Genomic DNA, 20,059 nt, shown 5'->3' with positions numbered 1-20,059 from the left:
TTCTCAAAATGTTAGCACAAAAACATTATATATGTATTATTTGCTGTTTTAAATGTTGCTACTAGTCTCAGAATGTCCATTTAAAACTACATTTAAAATTTAAACTTTTAAAAGTAACATTCCCATAAAGTTTGCAAAGTGATAAAATGGAATGTTCACTTAAAGGGACAGTTCACCAAAAAAATTAAGTAATCATTTACTCATCCTGAATGAAAAAAAAAACAGCGTTTGCTTATTTTTTTGTTTCAGGTTTGCAGTCTTGCACTCCTCCGTCGTTCGAGGAAGCGACCACTGCGTCTGTGGCCACAACTCTGTCCTCAAACACTTCCATATCTATCCCAGAACGCTCTCCGTCAGACACCACAGAACACCCGCGCTACAGGTCAACATCAGTCACCTCATTTAAAGAGATGATTTCATATTATGTATATATGTATATTAGACAGCATAAAGCATAGAAGAAACAATAGTAACACTTTACTTGAAGCCTTAATGTATAATGCATCATAAAGATATGTAATGTAACCGAATGTGTTATATATATATATATATATATATATATATATATATAATTGTAACCAAAGTTAAAATGCATTACAATATTTGCAGTTTCCTTGTTAAATCTGAAGATGTTTTAATGCATTATACTGTACTTTCTAAATGTGTAACAATGAATAGATAAATATTTTATTATAACTGTGGTAATAATTATTCATGAGATCATAAAATGCTCGTAAGGTGTATTATGAAGCATAATTACTAAAAATAGCGACAAAGGTGCTTCTTTTCTGACCACGTGCATATTTTTGTTCTCTTTTGTTTTCACAGAAGACACACGTTGTCTCTGAAAGACGCTGAAGGAAGGTGAGCCTCATTTGCATGACTGTATTTTTGTTTACAAACCATATTGAACCATATTGTGGCTTTATATGCTTATCAATCATGATGCAAAAAATTTATATATTTGCTTGAGATGCTAAATAACCTAAGATGCTGTATTAAGTCCTGTGTTTAGAAAAATTAATCAAAATTAAGTGAAAATAATTTTTAAAATTTAATTTACTTTTTTTTTTTAAATTTCTTTAAGAAGAAATAGCTGCCATTGGGATTTTCTGGTTGATTGTGCTTGTTTTGCAGGACACATGAAGTGGTGGACGTGCATGAGGAAGACCAGCAGACCATCACTGTGCAGGTGGAGGTGAAGAGAGAGAGAGAAGAGGATGAGGAGGAGGAGGAGAAGGAGCCAGAAGTCACCCTGACACAGTATGTGCAAACATTACATTGATTTTACTGCCACAAGTCATTACTCTAAACATCTCATACCAGCAGCATTTCGAATCTGATATCTTTTAGTTATTTGTTTGAGAAAAAAAAGTGATGGTTTTGTTTCCCAAGGAATGCATGAACTGAAAAGATGTATATGTTGAATGCAGTGTAAGCTGCTTTAGATTAAAAACTACAAAATATTGAATATTTAATTATATTTAAATATTTTATTATATTTTATTTCAGCTGTATTTCAGGTATTGAAAACAATTTTAAAACACCATTGTTTAAATTATAATATTTTTTATATCTATACAAGATGTATTTTTTAATTAAGCTTTTACAAAATGTAAAAATTAGACATTTCAAATTTTTCTATTTTAGTTTTTTAACTTAATTTTTTTAAAATAATTTAACAATTATTAATTTATATATAATTAATATTTAATTATTAGTTTAATTTATATAATTCAAATTAAAATTAAAATTTTACTTATCAAATATTATCTAATATTTCTATTATATGTATTTATTTTCTGTTTTAACCTAAACCAATAAACTTAATGTGAGGCATATTTTTTAGTAATACATAAATGAAATAGAAACATGCTAATAACTTGCTAATCATGCTATAAACATGCTAGCAACCTGCTAATCATGCTAGGAACATGCTAGCAAGTTAACAACTTGTTAATTATGCTAGCAACATGCTAGTAACATGCTAATCATGCTAGAAACATGCTAGTAACTTGTTAATCATGCTAACATGCTACTAACATGCTAATCATGCTAGAAACAAGCTAGCAACCCGCGAATCATGCTAGAAACATGTTAGCAACTTGTTAATCATGTTACAAACATGCTAGAAAACCTGCTAATTATGCTAGAAACATGCTAGCAACATGCTAGTTACTTGCTAATCATGTTACTAACATGTTAGTAACTAGCTAACCATGCTAATATCATGCTAATTACGCTGAGAACATGTTAGCAACTTGTTATCTATGTTAGAATCATGCAAGAAACATGTTAGCAACATGCTAATCATGCTAGAAACATACTAGCAACATGTTAATCATGTTAGAAACATGTTAGCAACATGCTAGTTATTTGCTAATCATGCTACTAACATGCTAGTAACTAGCTAATCATGCTAATATCATGCTAACAGCATGCTAATTATGCTGAAAACATGTTAGCAACTTATCTATGTTAGAATCATGCAAGAAACATGTTAGCAACATGCTAATCATGCTAGAAACATACTAGCAACATGTTAATCATGTTAGAAACATGTTAGCAACATTTTAGTAACTTGCTAACCATGCTAGTAACTAGCTAATCATGCTAATATCATGCTAACAACATGTTAATTATGTTAAAAACATGCTAGCAACTTGCTGTTAGAAACATGCTAGTAACATGCTAATCATGTTAGAATCATGCTAGTAACTTGCTAATCATGCTAACAACATGTTAATAACATGCTAATCATGTTAGAATCATGCTAACAACGTCCTAGTAACTTGCTAATCATGCTAAAGTCATGCTAACAACATGCTAGTAATATGCTAATTGTGTTAAAAACTTCTAGCTTGTAAAACTTTTTAAACTTCCTGCTTGGCTTTCTCAAGCCAACTTCAAAGTTTGTCTTGACAAACCTTTTTAATGTAGTTTATGTTACAACTGTAATCCAAATACATGGAATTTTTAGATGCAATTTAAATACATAAATCTTAAATTTAGGTCTAAGTGTTTTATTGAGTGTGATGGTGATCCCCCTGTTTGGATTTATTTTGGAATAATGACCATCTGTACATTCTCCCTGATCAGACAGCTGTCAGGCTGCATCCTGATTCACATAATATTTCTACACAGTATGTGAGATTATGATTAGTGCATACAAAATCTGTCAGCCAGAGCGTTGTGTGCTGTTCCTGCTGGATTTATGAAATATGCATCTGTTTTCTGGGCTATTATTGTCATCCTACAGAAGCGGCGTATCTGTGCGATACAGGTGTAGGGTTTGGCCATATGGTCCAGAGAGCTTTACTGCAGACCATCTGTTTCTGCTTTACTCCTCACGTTAAACACGTAAACACTCCAAGCCTCGCTCTCAGCACTTCTGTCACTTTCAGTTCTTTATGGAAGCGGTGAAGTTCGGCTGCACGTCTGCCATGTTAAATACTCAATGGGTCACTGATAATGTGCAAACAAAAGTGTTTTGCAAAGCACAGCTGTTAAAAATTAGATTTGTACATTCCTGGTAGCTAGATAGCTTTGGGTAGTTGCTAGGTGGTTACTTATTGTCTCAAGTATGAAACTGATCCCAGATTATTTTACGTTTCACCCCTACAGGGCTCTACGCTTACTTTTCTTTTAACTTAAAAAATGTAGGAGCACAGTCAGAATTCAATAATGAAAAATTATCCTTCCCATTGCAAGGTGATATTTGACTCCTTAAACTGAATTAAAGGGGAATTTTGTTTTTACCATTGCATTGGCATTTTCTGTCTTGATTAAAAGTATGTCATCTTTTATGTCAGATTTTTTAAAGAGTATATTTTATAAACTTTTTAAAACTTCTAATTAAAACAACAGAATAAGAATAAGTTAATATCAAAAAACGTTTATGTTTATATCAAAATTAAATAATTTAATAATTATTAATGTATATATAATTAATATTTAACTATTAATTTAAATCATTTAAATTATATAATCCGAATTAAAAATGAAAGTTTGATTCGGATTATATATTTTATATATATATAAAATATTTTTTAAATTAAGCTTTTAAAAAAGTGTAAAAATAGACATTTTAAACTTTCAGTTTAGTTTTTTAACTTTTTAAATATCATCTAATATTTCTATTATACTTTATTTACTTTATACTGCTTGATTTCAGCTTTTTGTGTTTTATTTTATAGCTTGATTTCAGTTAATAAAAATATTATATTTCTATATATTTAATTTATGTGTTTGAATTGCACATAAAAAATTATTTGGATTACGCAAAATTAAAAATTGTAATAATTATGAAATGTAATATTAATTTTTATATAATTAATATTTAACTATTAATTTAAATCATTTAAATTATATAATCCGAATTAAAAATGAAAGTTTAATTCGGATTATATATTTTATATATATATATATATATAAAATATTTTTTTTAATTAAGCTTTTAAAAAAGTGTAAAAATAGACATTTTAAACTTTCAGTTTAGTTTTTTAACTTTTTAAATATCATCTAATATTTCTATTATACTTTATTTACTTTATACTGCTTGATTTCAGCTTTTTGTGTTTTATTTTATAGCTTGATTTCAGTTAATAAAAATATTATATTTCTATATATTTAATTTATGTGTTTGAATTGCACATAAAAAAATATTTGGATTATGCAAAATTAAAAATTGTAATAATTATGAAATTTAATATTAATTTATATATAATTAATATTTAATTATTAATTTAATTTATATAATCTAAATTAAATTTTTAATTTGGATTTTATATTTTATATATAGAAAATATTTTTTTTTAATCAAGATTTTAAATAATGTAAAAATTTGACAACATTTTACATTTTAAACGTATTAAATAGTATCTAATATTTCTATTGTATTTTGTTTCGGCTAAAGCCTTTGAAGTTCCCCTCAAATATTTTTTCATAGTCGCATGCAGTAGTTTTCAGTCGCACTTTAGAACCCTGCCCTATTATAAAAACATTTGAGTCTTAATTATTTTTGAATGTATTTGTCCTCTTCTCTTTTTTTAGTGTTGTGATGGATGTTGCTCCTCCTGACACTGATGACCTCGCAGCTTCAGCACCCGTAACCCAGGAAACCATCTCCCAGGCAACTCTGCCTGATGACACAACCATCCAAACAACAGTTCCTGTGGAAACGGCTCCTTTGACAGAAACCAGGACCCTCGAAACAACTCTGGCCCCTGAAGCAGCAGAGCCGCTCCGTTCCAGCCCGAGCATGCAGCGTCCCGACGCGGACAGACTCTCAGAGTCCCAGAGCCGGGAATCGCTGGAGGAAGAGATCGCGTCGACCACTGACATCTATTTTGTAAGTATGACTGATTGTAGGATGCTAGACTGACACAGACAAACTCGTCATTTGGGTTTGCTCTGTTACTCAAGGATGTTTAAGAACTTCATCAGGTATTGTTTTGGTGGCGGTCAGCTCAAATATGGGTGATTTACACCAGCATAATGCTGTCATGTTAACATCATTTCATGCTGAGTTTATGAAGTGTCACATACAGGGTTCCCACAATCACAAAAATGCTGAAAACATGAATAATAATGTTATTTTGGTATTATTTATGTATTTTATTATTATTTTTATATATATATATATATATATATATATTTCTTTATATTTAATTTATTCATTTATTTGTTGTTTATTTTATATTTACTGCATTTTTAATTTTATTCCATGTGCTTTTGTCATTTATTGTTGTTTATACATTTCAGTATTTTTTATAGTATTTTTATTTAGATTTCATTTATTTATATTTGAGTTTTAGTCATTTTTTGTACTTGAACTTATTTCAGTTAGTTTCCAAAGACAACATTTCTCATTTATATATACATATAATAGATTTTTCTTTTATATTTAATTAATTATTTCAATTATTATTTCTTTATATTTAATTTATTTATTAATTTATATTTGTTTTATGTTATATATATTTATTTATTTATGCAATTATTCATTATATTTATTTATTTATATATATAATAGTTTTTTCTTTAAATTTAATTAATTACTTAAATTATTTTAGATGTATTTCTTTATATTTTACATTTCTTTATATGTAATGTTTTTGTTAATTTATATTTGTTTTTATTTTATATTTATTTATGCAATTATTTTTTATATTTATTTATTTATAAATTTAGGTTTATTCCATGTGCTTTTGCCATGTATTATTGTTTATACATTTTTATATTTTTATAATATTTTTCATTTAGATTTAATATATTTATACTTGAGTTTTAGTTTTTTCTTGATTTTATTTCAGTTAGTTTACAAGGCAACATTTCTCTTTTCATTTAAGTTTTTAATATTTCTATTTTATTTTATTTTAGCTTTATTTCTGTTCACAGAAACCATTTTTAAAAGTTTTAGTTTTAGCTAACAATAACAACACAGCTGAATAAAATGGATAAATATTAAAGCAATAAAAATATATACACAATATATAGTAAAAATTGCTAATAATAATCATAATAATGTAAAATTAAATATCATGGATTTAAAATTATATTAATTTTTTTTTATTTTAATTTAGCAAATATATATTTTTATATATTAAAAAAAATAAAATAAAAATAATAATAATAAGTAGTTTTATTATTACCAAAAAATATTTTTATTAGTTTATTTTTTAGTTAACAATAACAACACTGCTGGATAAAATCCTAAATCAATGAAAACCTAAATAGTGAAAGGTACTAGTTAATAATATTTAATAATAATATAATATTTGCTCTTAGTGAGTGCAGTCTCTATAAAATAATATTGTGTGTAAGAACTGCATGGAAATGCATTGGTCAAAAGATGGGAACCCTGTATTTACTATCAATACAGCATATTTTCAACACACTTATGCATGCAGCACTCAACTATATATATGTTTTACAGTAAACACATTTTCATTTCACTTAAACAACATGGCAAAAGTCACCTAATTTGGTGAGTTTATGTGGTGTGGGGCTAATTATGAGTCACGTGTTCCACAGAGCGCCAGTCTGGATGATCTAGTGGAGCTGTGAAGGTAACAAACGTGTGTGAGCGTGTGTTTACATTCTCTCTCTGAGTGTGACAGTCTCTCTCTTCTTCATCATCAAGGCTTTAAAGCTTTCAGGTCCAGCTCTTCTGATTCTCTTCTGATTCTCTGAGTGAAGGTCTTAAAGTTAGTTTAGACTGTGTCTGAACCGCATGACCTGATGACACATTTCGCTGCTCAGCGTGACCTGATTTTGTCTCGTCAGGTCTGGTTTGGACACGGTGACCATGTGTTTGAAAATGTTTTGGTGCTGTGAGGATTTTAGCGTGAGACATAGAATATGTGTGTATATGTGTGTGTGTGTGTGTGTGTGTGTGTGAGTGACACACTCATTTTCTGTTAATCTCATGCTGTGGTTTCCTCTCTGTCAGAGATAATCGCCTCTCTAATTTCCTTTCCATTTTTAGCTTCTCTCTCTGTATTTCTGTGAATCTCTGTCTTTGATTTTGCATTTACATATATGTGACCCTGGACCAAAAAAACGGTCTTAAGTAGCACGGGTATATGTGTAGCAGTAGCCAAAAATACATTGTGTAGGTCAAAATTATCATTAGGATATTAAGTAAAGATCATGTTCCATGAATTTCCTACCATAAAAATATCAAAACTTAATTTTTGATTAGTAATATGCATTGCTAAGAACTTCATTTGGACTTTTTTTGCACCCTCAGATTTCAGATTTTCAAATAGTTGTATCTCAAACAAATGCTGTCCTGTCATAACCATACATCAATGGAAAGCTTATTTATTCAATTTCAGAAAATTGACACTTATGACTGATCTTGTGGTCCAGTGTCACATTTAAGCCAAGCGAATTAATTTGAATATTATAATAGCAAATATTTAATAATATAGTAATAATTTGATCATATATTAAAAACAATAATGTAATATTTATATGCATTAATAATATATATATATATACAAAATACAAAATATATGTTTTATATAATATAAAATCTAATATATTTTATATTACATAATATTTATAATAAGAATATTTATAATATAATATTTAATAATAATATATAATATAAATATAAAATACATTTATTTAATTATTACATTTATTTATTATATTATTCTAAATATTCTTATTATTATAAATATAAAAAATATAATATAAAATATATTATTTATATTTAGAATCATATAATATTTAATAATAATATATAATATATTATAAATATAATATAAAAATGTACATATTTAACCCTTTAACTGTCACAGACATAAAAATGTACTATCCAGACTTACATTTTTATAATTCATAAATGAAAACATTTTGTAATATGATTTTGATGTACATTTTCCGTGGTAATGCAATGTCTGATTTTAAAATGCCTTTCAAAGGATGAATTTTGAGATTTTAAGTTTTGAACTGATATATAATTTCTTATGATTTCTAAAACGTGAAGGCGACGAGGAAAGTCTTTTGTGACAAAGGTCAGAGCTCATGTTATGACATATATTAATCTATTACTTTTCCTACGTCATTTGTAACACAAAAATATGGTAAAATACCTATGTAGGAGTCTTAGACCTTTCCAACGATGTATAGTTTTTTGTGAAAGAAATCTTTGTAAAATAAATAATTGATCAAATATTGATTTTTAATCTTTAATCACCACTTCTTTTTTAGCTTCTCTCTTTTACGTATTTCTTATTTTCATGACTTCTTTAAAGCTTTGAAGTCAGTACCAGTTTGACATCATCCTGCACCAGAACTGATTTCATCCAATAGAAACTGATATATCAAAAGCCAATCATTACATTATGATAAAAGATTACAAAGGCAAATGTTGTGTCTCTTTAAAAATGGATTGATTCCATGTCGGCTGAAATCGGTTTCATTCATCAGCATCATCATGATCTGTTTCCTGTCTCTGTCCGTCTCTTTTATTTACTCATCCTCATTTCCCTCCTGTCTCTCTGTCTGTGTGTGTGTGTGTCAGTACGCTGAGGGCAGATATTGGGTTTATTCTCCGGTTCTCCAGCGGAGGAAGCTCAGCTCCTGCAGTGTCGTAAGTGAACGGATCTGAACACCCGAGAGCAGGACGTCCCAACCACCTCCATAATATCACATTATAACGACTGTACTTGAGTTCAGTTGGACATTGGCATTTCTATTATAATTTCACGAACCCTCGGTTGGGAAATCCTGCAGTAGACTGTAGTTTTAGAGTGTTTTTAGAGTTTTATTAGAGTTGGTTTTAAAATCCAGTAGCTTAGGCTCATGTAGTTTTTCCAATCCATATTTAACAAATTTATGATTCCTGGTAATGCTTTGCACATTGGGTCAGCAGTATGAAAAACTAGCTTCTGCTTACTCAACATTACGTATTAAATGAGTGTGTGAAACAGTGTGCAGTATGCAGTACACTTCATATAGTAGTGTGCTATGCTGTGGTCACACGACCACACTATATGTCCAATTTAAAACCTTTAGCAGGCCAGAAAATTGAGATCAGGGTAATTATATTTAACTAAAACAATACATTTAAAAAAAAAACTTCAAAAACGTGGGGAAAAAAATAAATTTCAACTTAAATAAAATATTTACAAAAATTAAAGTTAGTTTATTTCAGTTATTTGCCAAGGAAACATTTAGTTTAACTTGATGTGCGAAAATAACTAAGACTAAAACTGTAATAAAAATTAATACGAACTGAAACAACTAATAAAAATTACAAAACATTTACTAAATTAACAAAACAAAAATTAAAATGAAAATATAAGCATGAAAATATAAAACCAAATTCAAACTATTAATAAAAGTTGTATTATTTCAATAATATTAAAAGAACACTGATAAAGATGCTGTAATCATTTTAATTGTGTGAATCTAAATTAGTTTTTATATTTAGATTTTCTGTTTTAGTTGTTGTTGTTTTTTGTTAAAAAGTAATACAAATATATAAACATTTTATATTACTTTTATATTATATTTATATTAATACTTTTTGTTGTTTATATATTATATATTTTCATTCTATTATTATTTTATTATTTATTTGTTTCTTAATGAATCAATGTTTCTGAACAAATCAGGTGAATTACTTACTTAATGAGTCAGTGTTTCTAAACAAATTAAATGAGTGAAAGTTTAAATGATTTGCTCATTTTTTTTATTGATTCCTTAATGAATCAGTGTTCTGAATAACAAATGAGTGAATGGTAAATGACTCACTCATTTTGATTTGTTTCTTAATGAATCATTGTTTCTGAACGAATCAGTTAAGTGAATCGCTGAAGGATTTGCTCACTTTTGGTTTGTTTTTTTAATGAATCAGTGTTTCGGAACTAATTAAATAAGAGAATAATTAAATGATTTGCTCACTTTTGATTTGTTTCTTAATGAATCAGTATTTTGAATGACTCAGTTGAGCGAATGCTTAAATGACTCACTCACTTTTGATTTGTTTCTTATTATATTTTATTTTTTTCCTTTGTTTTTACCTTAGTTATTTCAGTATGTCAAGTTAAACTAAATGAAAATATGCTTTGGCACCTAGCTGAAATGAAATAAGTTTATCTAAAGTAATTTTTAATGGTTTTTATTTTAGTTCCATAAATTGCATGCATACTGAAAATGTGCATACTGTGCACTGCATACATGCTGCATACAGTCAAACTAGTGTGTGTAGTCTGATAGTGTGTGTTTGGAGGCACATTTCACTGTGATCTGTCCTTTTATTCTTCCACTGTTGAATGTTTCCAGTCACCACATGCGTTTGCTCTTTCTGTCTCTGTGTGTGTTTCATGCGTCTGCATGGCTCTGTGTGTGTGTGTGTGTGTGTGTGTGTGTGTGTGGCGCCCTCTGCTGTTGCGGCGGTGCGTCTGCAGCCTCCAGAGGACAGGAGTTGGGTTTATTCTCCGCTGCATTACGGCTCAGAGCCTCACGATGAAATCGACACAGTAAGTTTGGGTTTCCAACCCAAAGCACTTCCCCAAACGGATCCCTGGCCATTCAGAAACCCCTCCAGTTCAAGATCTACACCTGTGCTTACACTTTCATTGAGCATCACTGTCCATTCATTCATTCATTCATTCATTCATTCATGCATCTGTCCATCAAGTCAAGTAAATTGAAAAGAAAGTCTTAAAGCAATAGTTCCCCCAAAATGAAAACCATTATTTACTTACCAACTCATTATTATTATTCACATTATTTATTTATTTAGTTTATTCATTAAGAAGCCTGTTCTGTTTATAAAGGCGTTTATTTGAATATAAATATACAGAAAAAAATGTAATATTGTAAAATATAATTGGCATTTAAAATAGTGTTTTTTTTTATGTGAATATATTTTAAAATGTAATTTATTTCTGTAATCAAAGCTGAATTTTCAGCATCATTACTCCAGTCTTCGGTGTGATCATTCTGATATGCCGATTTATTATCAATGTTCAAACCTTAATATTTTTTTGCAACCTGTGATACTTTTTTCATGATTTTTTTTAAAATAACAAGTTAAAAAGACATTTAAAACAGCATTTGTTCAAAATAGAATTCTTGCTTTTTTTGTTTGCTATCACTTTTTATCCTTGCAGAATAAAAGTATTAATTTCTTTTAAAAAAAGAAAAAATTTACTGACCCCAAACTTTAAACAGTATATTGTTAGAAAAGATTTCTATTTTAAATAAATGCTGTTCTTTTTAACATTTTATTTATCAATCCTGAAAAAAGTATTGAAGGTTGCAAAAATAAATAAATAAACAACTTTGATAATAAATCAGTATATTAGAATGATTTCTGAACGATCATGTGACACTGAAAGCTGGAGTATGATGATAAAAAAAAAATACAGCTTTGATCACAGATTTAAATTCTATTTTAAAGTATATTAAAATAGAAAACCACTATTTTAAATTATTGCAATAATATTTCACAATATTACAGTTTTTTTTCTGTATTTTTAATCAAATAAACGCAGCCTTGATAAGCAGAAAAGTCTTGTTTAAAAAAATTACAATCTCACAGATCCCAAACTTTTCAAATAACAGTGTACTTATTTACTTACTTAATGAGTAATGAATTATATTAATATATGAAGAGTTTGGTTGCAAAACGCGATAAACGCCATTTTTTGACATTTGGATTTTATTATTGGAAATCACTGTTCAGATGTACCTTAATCCATGTGTGAATTGCTGCCATTAATACAATTTAAGAATGTACATTTTAGGCCTACTATAAAATGTATTTTTTCACAAAACGCGATATCCGCCAGACCAGTTTCTTTACAAAGTGCGATATAACCAGGGTTCGAAATTAACACCCGCCAACCCGCCAAATGCGGGTTAAAAATCATTTTGGCGGGTATTGATAAAGACTTACCAGCCAGTTTGGCCGGTGAAGCATGAGCCAATCATGCAAATCATGTCAGAGACGCTCTGGGTCGTTTGTCCCCTCCGTCCTACATTTCACATGAACACGGGTGACGTTTTAGATACCTATTGGCAGCAGCGCGCAGATACTGTACGCTTCGGTTTGCGGGTCCAATCAACGACGACAAGAGCGCGAAAATACAAACAAGAAATAGGAAATATCGGATGAGCAAAGAGGACTGAGCTGGACAGCGAAATAAGCTAAAATCAAAATGCTGCGGTGGTTAGGACAGACGTCGGGATCACGCGAGCGCAGCATCCCCTGGGAAGAGAGTCAATGCCGGTGAAGTGCTCCGAGTTTGCTCATTGATTTAACGATAATATCAAAACAAAAAAACATATATTTTTAAAAAGAGGATTCAATAGGCTAACTAAAAAACGTTTACCATTTAATTGTGTATACTGTAGGCGAGGTGTCAGTCACGTAGGCTACGTTTATAGCGTTTTGCAAAAAAAAAAACAAACAAAAAAAAAGTTATGTTATGTTATGTTGTGTATGTTCTGGCCAAAACTAACTCAGAATCTTATTATTATTAATCAATCTTTGTATATACTATTCCATATATTTATGATGTATTGTTTTTTTTAACCAATTTAAGATGTTTGACAATGTTAAGATAAATATGTTGCATTTTGGCATGGTTTTTGACTTATTTATGAACTATTTATGGACATAAAATTAAATAAAAAAAATCCTGGATTTGAAAAATATTGTGTCCCTGGCCTTCACTGAGCTCAAGTAATAGTTTAATGTACAAAAATTGTGAATGAACTTGACTGTTGATGTCTTAAATAATAATGTCAAATAACCAACATTTCTCAAAATGGATATATCTCGTTTTGCAACGAAACTCTTCATATATATATATATATATATATATATATATGAATTATGTTACAATGGATTGCATAATTTTAAATGTTAAAAAAGTAAATTATATAATTTTTAACATTTATAAAGCCTATTAATATTATTAATACTTATATAAGTAAATTGTATTTATATATTAAATGAGTATATTATATATAGACAGATAATTGTGAAATATAATTATATATTTATATATATGTAATTATTATACAATGTATAACGTTTATGTAGTTTATTTATATTATTAATAATTTATTAATTATTAATAATAACTAATATGTATATCATATCTAAAAAATCATTTAATGTATTTTTATTTTTTAATTTATTTATATATATATATATAAATTCATGTTATATATAACATGAAGGTAGTAGTAACAGAATTTAAAGAAATTAATTAGATTTATTTAATTATATATATATATATATATATCATTTTTTGTTACATATTTAGATGTTAACCACTTAATAATGAAAAAAATAAATTAAAAAAATATTTAATCCATTTATTTTACTTATAAAATTATATTATATTATATTAAAAATTCTGTATATTATATATAAATGTATTTATAGAATTATTTTATATTATAATAAAATTTATAACATTTATAAAACTTTAAATATTTAATAATTACATATGTATATAATATCGTCTTGAAAATGAAGTGTATTTAGACAGATAACAGTGAAATATAATTATATATTTATTGAATGATTTTACATTATTGTAAAATGTATAATGTTTATGAAGCGTATTTATATTAATAATTAAAATGATAGTATATAATATTTAAAATTGATTATAAATAGCTGTTAGCTGTATTTTCTTACTGATTTTATTTTCCAAAGGATTTGCAGACGGGTGTGTAAATAATGACAGCATGTTTGTTTGTGAGGTGAACTGTTGCTTTAAACAGTGAAGTGCTGCTGTAGATGCTGAAGGCGACAGTGTGTGTCCTTCAGATGCGTTCATTAGCATGAGCTGCAGGACGCTTCAGCCGCCGCTGAGTCACGTTCAGCTCTGAGCCTCATCACACACACGCACCGCAGGCTCTTCAGTGAGTGTGTGTGTGCGCAAACAGTCCAAGGGCATGCTTATATATGAGTGTGTGTGCGGTTCATGCAGTCACATCAGCGCTGTGAGGTCTAAAGATGCATTTTTTTTGCTTTCAATTATGTGTTTCAATCCTGCTCTCACTGCATACTCGCTGTTTGAAAGTATGTACTTGAGTGTGCATTGGAGGACTTGATAAATTATGATGCATCTTGTGTTTACATGAACATCTCTTCTGTCTCTGTTTGTGTCTGTACAGTAATCAGGATGTACTGGTCTCTCTGTCTCTCCCGTGGGACTGAAGCTCTTCAGGATGAATTCGTGCACGAGCACGAGCGAGACGAACCGAAGAACCTTCCGGACAAAAAACACGTTCCTTTTCTACCTGGGTGCCACTTCCCGATCCGTTCCCTTCAGCTCTCAGAAAACCCAGTGTGTGAGTGTTTGTGAATCCAAACGTCAGGACGTTTAGTGACGTGCATCGACCCTCAAGCGCATCTCGTCATTTTAATGCACTAGACTAGATTTAATGTCTTCAATCATTCCATGAGCTCATCCGAGCGCCGTGACTCTTCTCCCGAATCCACACGTCCAGCGTGGAGCTTCCTCATTATGCAATATGAACTTCTCCCCGTGATTGCATGTATTTACATGATGTATTTTTATTTTGTGTACATCTGAGATGGAATACAGTTAAAATAGGATGTTTTGAGAGTGAAAGCATTAGTGCAGATGATGAAAAACATATCGTGACGCTGGAAGCTGCTGTGAAACTGCTGGAGCTGCAACATATCAACATCACGTATGAATCCAGGATCGGTCATGTGAGTCCTGTCTTTTTCTATCAATCGTGTGTATTTCTTTCTCTGTATTTTTCATGCTGTTTTAGATGGTCTTCATTAAAACTCTTCATGGTGAATTCCCTCTATTCAGGTCAACACACTGCAGAAAATCAATTATTTAATCTATATTTTTGTCTTGCTTTCAAGTACAATGCCTAAACATCCTTAAAATGAGATGCATTTACTTCAGAATTAAAACTGTGGTAATATTAAGAGTTAAAAAAATTACTCTACTGGCAAATAGTTATTTTCTTCTTAATTATTATTATTATTATTATTATTAAAAAATAATTTTATTATAAATATAAAATTAAAAAATCCATATTGTATTTAAGGAAAAGTTTCCAATATATTTTTCTTTTAAACTAATGTTTTATTTATTGTCATCTTTCGTCTAGATAATTGTATGGCTTTCTATTTCAGTATAATTTATAATTATAATTTATTATTATTTATTATTATTTATGTTTTTACTTTTGGCAAATATTTTTTTATTTAGCAATAATAATAATAATAATTATTATTATTATTATTATTATTATTATTGCTCAAAATCATTTATCCTATTTTATAATTTATAATGTAGTACTGTGTTTTTTACTTTATTGGCAAATAGTTTTTGTCTTACTTTAAGCAATTATTATTAATTATTTAAAATATGAATAATAAATATTACTATACTACAAATACTAGATAAATATTACTATATTAAGAAATATTGCTGTACTACAAATAGTTTTTTATTTCTTATTTTAAGCAATTATAATAATAATAATATTATTATTATTATTATTGCTAAAAATCATTTTACTGAATATGAATCATATTTTATAATTTATAATGTAGTATAGTGTTTTTTAATTTTGTTGGCAATTTTTTTTTATATCTTATTTTAAGCAATTATTATTAATTATTTTAAATATTCCTAATAAATATTACTATACTACAAATAGGTTTTTATTTCTTATTTTAAGCAATAATAATAATAACAATAATAATAATAATAATTATTATTATTATTACTATTATTGCTTAGTCATTTTATTTAAAAATGTAAATCATATTTTGTCATTTATAATGTAGTATAGTGTTTTTTGTACTTTATTGGCAAATTTTTATATCTTATTTTAAGCAATTATTATTAATCATTTAAAATATTATTAGTAAATATTACTATTATTTATTTAAAAAAATAAAATGTATGCATTTTTTTATAAATTAATATTGTTTTATAATTAGAATTTATAATTTAGTATTTTTAGTCATTTTCTTTTAAGAAAATGTTCTTATTATTGTAAATTATTATTGTCATTGCCAGTGAAGCATAAAAAGTACTTCATGATATCATAACATTTTGTCCCAAATACAGTAAATGTATTTTATTTTAAGCATGTTTGGGTAATATTACTGAAAAAACAATATATTTTTATGGCGCACTAAGCGCTCTCTAGAGTCAATATCTATAAAGACATAATGACTTTTTGGAAGCGATAGAGTGTGTGTACAGTATGTTTGTTGTCATTCAACATAAAATCAGAAGTTGATTGTTCGTGTTTATGACGAAACACTAAACGTACTGAACTGTGACTTGATTTCAACCTTGTCATTCTGCTTTTTTAAGCTTTATTCCATTTCAAGGAAGACTTTCTAATATAGTTTTTCTCTAAAAAAAATTTTTAATTTATTGTCATCTTATATCTATGTAATTTTATGGATGTCTATGAAAACTTTATAGTTTTTTATATTTTTTTAATGTCTTTTTTGTTTGTTAAGGCTATGTGCTGAATATCATAATCATGGTCACAACAGGAATTTATATATAAATGTATATAATCAATCTCTCGAGGGAATGTTTTGGTTCTAAAACAGCATCTGTGACATCAAAATAATTCGGAATAATTCCACATTTTTTAAAAATCACATTTACAAAAATGCACTTAAAATGGAATTAAAAATTGGATATAATGTTAAGATTTTACTGATATGTTTTCAAGTCTAGTGGCAATGCTTTATAAATTTTTAATGTCCATTTTAAAGTGTATTAATGTAAATGTGTGAAGTTATAAAATAATACTTTTATTGAACCTACGTTGTTTCTTTAATGTTCAGTTTGGGTTTTAAAGAAAAAAATGGCTTTATTTCAGCAATGAAATCAACAATATTATCAAAATCAATGGTGCGAGTCTTTGTAGTATAATGTACAATATGTTTTAAAGTATAATAATGTACTGTATGTGTGAAGTACTGAGAGTTTTTTTATTTTTTTTCCGGCTGCATGTTGTTGGTGTGAAGCTCTCGTGTTTGAGTATGTGATTTCCAGTCTGCCCTCAGTAACTAAAGTGTGTGTGAATGTGTGTGAATGTGCGTGTATGAGATGTTTGACTGTATATATTTTTGGTTATTGATTTGAGGAAGGTCTGTGCTGTATTTTAGGCTTTGTCCTTTCTGAATCTCTTTTTCTGGTGAGACTCAGTGCATGTGAACCAAACCAAGCAAGCGTCCGTAAGTGTCCGTCTCTAACACTAAACATCCATGGCCTGTGTGTCTGTACAGATCATTAGCTGGTAATGATGATGTAAAAATAAAAACAAACCATACGAATAAAGCCTACATGGAAAATACACTTTCTTTTCACTCTGTGATTTTGCATTTGTATGTGATTTCTATGATGCGTCTGTGTGAGTGAATGAGTTTCTTCTCAGGTCTAAAACCATGTCAGTGTATTCTGGGTAAAAACAAATGACATGCAAAGAGCGTCGGCCACATTTATGGCTGAATCATTTACATCGTCTTAACATCTTTATAGACTTCGTATGTTGAAAACAGCATGAGATTTGTGAGCCAAAACCTTAACTGGACCACAAAACCTTAATTCGCACGGGTTTATTTGTAGCCAACAATAGATTTTTCTTTTATGTCAAACATCATTAGGATATTAAGTAAAGATCATGTTCAATGAAGATATTTTGTACGTTTACTACCATAAATATATCAGAATGCAATTTTTGATTAGTAATATGCATTGCTAACAACTTCATTTGAACAACTTTAAAGGTGATTTTTCTCAGTATTTAGATTTTTTGCTCCAAATGTTGCTCTCTCCTAACAAACCGTACATCAATGGAAAGCTTATTTATTCAGCTTTCAGATGATGTAGAAATTCTAATTTCAAGAAATAAATCCTTATGACTGATTTTTGTGGTCCAGGGTCACTTTTTTTACATGCTTCTAGTAAAATCCAACGGTACAGTTTTTTTATTTTTTATAGTTTTATTTATTTGGTTTTATATATATATATATATATATATATTATTATTATTATTATTATTATTATTATATTTATATTCTATGTATTATTTATATATTACAGTTTTTATTTATTTGCTTATTTACTTTATTATATATATATATATATATATATATATATATATATAATTTATATTCTATGTATTATTTATATATTACAGTTTTTATTTATTTGCTTATTTACTTTATTATATATATATATATATATATATATATATATATATATAATTTATATTATATGTATTATTTATATATTACAGTTTTTATTTATTTGCTTATTTATTTTATTATATATATATATATATATTAACAGTTTTTTTTGTTTGTTTTTTTACAGTTTTATTGACTAGTTTATTTATTTATTTGATTTATATATATAGTTTTTTGCTTTTTAATTTTTACAGTTTTATTTATTTGGTTATTTATTTAATTTATATATACATGTGTGTATATATATATATATATATATATATATATATATATACATATGGTTTTGTATTTTTTATTTATTATATTTATATTCTATGTATTATTTGTATATTACAGTTTTATTTATTTGATTATTATATATATATATATATATATATACATATATACATATATATATATACATATATATATATATATATATATACATATATACATATATATATATATACATATATACATATATATACATATATACATATTTTACACTTTTATTTATTTGGTTATTTATTTCATTAATATAGATAGATAGATAGATAGATTTTTCTTTTTTTTTGCTTTTTTGCTTTACAAGAAGAATTTGAGGGAAATTGTCATGTAGGAAAATACTGCATAAAAAAAGTACAATCTAATGTCTATCAAAATATTATGTCTATTTCTTTTTATTTTGGTGTGAAATATGACTCCAATATAATTTAGTTTTCTTTCGGTTTCCATTTATTATTATTACAATGATCATTTAACTCTAGATACGTCGTCATCATTTGTTTTTAGTGCTTGTCTTCATTTTATTTTTTATGCTTGTGTTTTGATAGTGTAGGGTTTCTTTTCATCCTGATGACCTGAAGAAACCAAACGCTGATGAACCATCATGGAAAAATCACCAAAAACCCAAGAAACTCCAGCAGAATGTAAGATTCTTGGTGAACAATTGTTTAAATTTTAATATTTTTGAAATAAGTCTTTTCTGCTCACCAGGGCTGCATTTATTTGGTCAAAAATACAATAAAAACAGTAAAATTGTGAAATGTTTTACAATTTCAAATAAATATTTGTCATGTTAATATCTGTTAAAATGTAATTTGTTTCTGTGGTGCAAAGCTGAATTTTCAGCATCATTACTCCAGTCTTCAGTGTCACATGATTCTTCAGAAATCATTCTATTATGCTGATTTGCTGCTCAAGAAACATTTCTGATTATTACCAATGTTTAAAAAAAACAGTTGTGCCAGTTCATATTTTTGTGGAAACTGATAAATTCTATTTTTCAGGATTCACAGATGAATAGAAGTTCAAAAG

The 20,059-nt window shown here is 27.7% G+C and overlaps 1 protein-coding gene across 4 annotated transcripts in view; it reads left to right on the top strand.

Annotated features, from left to right (window-relative positions):
• Positions 1-17,870, top strand: part of pip5k1cb (phosphatidylinositol-4-phosphate 5-kinase, type I, gamma b) — a 61,766-nt gene extending 43,896 nt beyond the window's left edge. For 3 of the 4 annotated variants that reach the window (XM_051131460.1, XM_051131469.1, XM_051131476.1), the window contains exons 13-19: positions 250-382; positions 829-864; positions 1,138-1,263; positions 5,053-5,350; positions 9,038-9,106; positions 10,929-11,000; positions 14,665-17,870. In XM_051131460.1, the coding sequence (XP_050987417.1) occupies positions 250-382; positions 829-864; positions 1,138-1,263; positions 5,053-5,350; positions 9,038-9,106; positions 10,929-11,000; positions 14,665-14,667 (737 nt within the window). In that variant the 3' untranslated portion in view covers positions 14,668-17,870. The remainder of the gene's footprint in view (positions 1-249; positions 383-828; positions 865-1,137; positions 1,264-5,052; positions 5,351-9,037; positions 9,107-10,928; positions 11,001-14,664) is intronic. The other variant, XM_051131485.1, reaches the window with a different exon arrangement.
• Positions 17,871-20,059: the final 2,189 nt, after the last annotated feature.

The sequence above is a fragment of the Labeo rohita genome, chromosome 2 (genome assembly GCF_022985175.1).
Source record: "Labeo rohita strain BAU-BD-2019 chromosome 2, IGBB_LRoh.1.0, whole genome shotgun sequence".
Lineage (NCBI taxonomy): Eukaryota > Metazoa > Chordata > Actinopteri > Cypriniformes > Cyprinidae > Labeo > Labeo rohita.
Note: the sequence above shows the minus strand (reverse complement) of the source record. Positions and strands in the feature narration are given on the sequence as shown.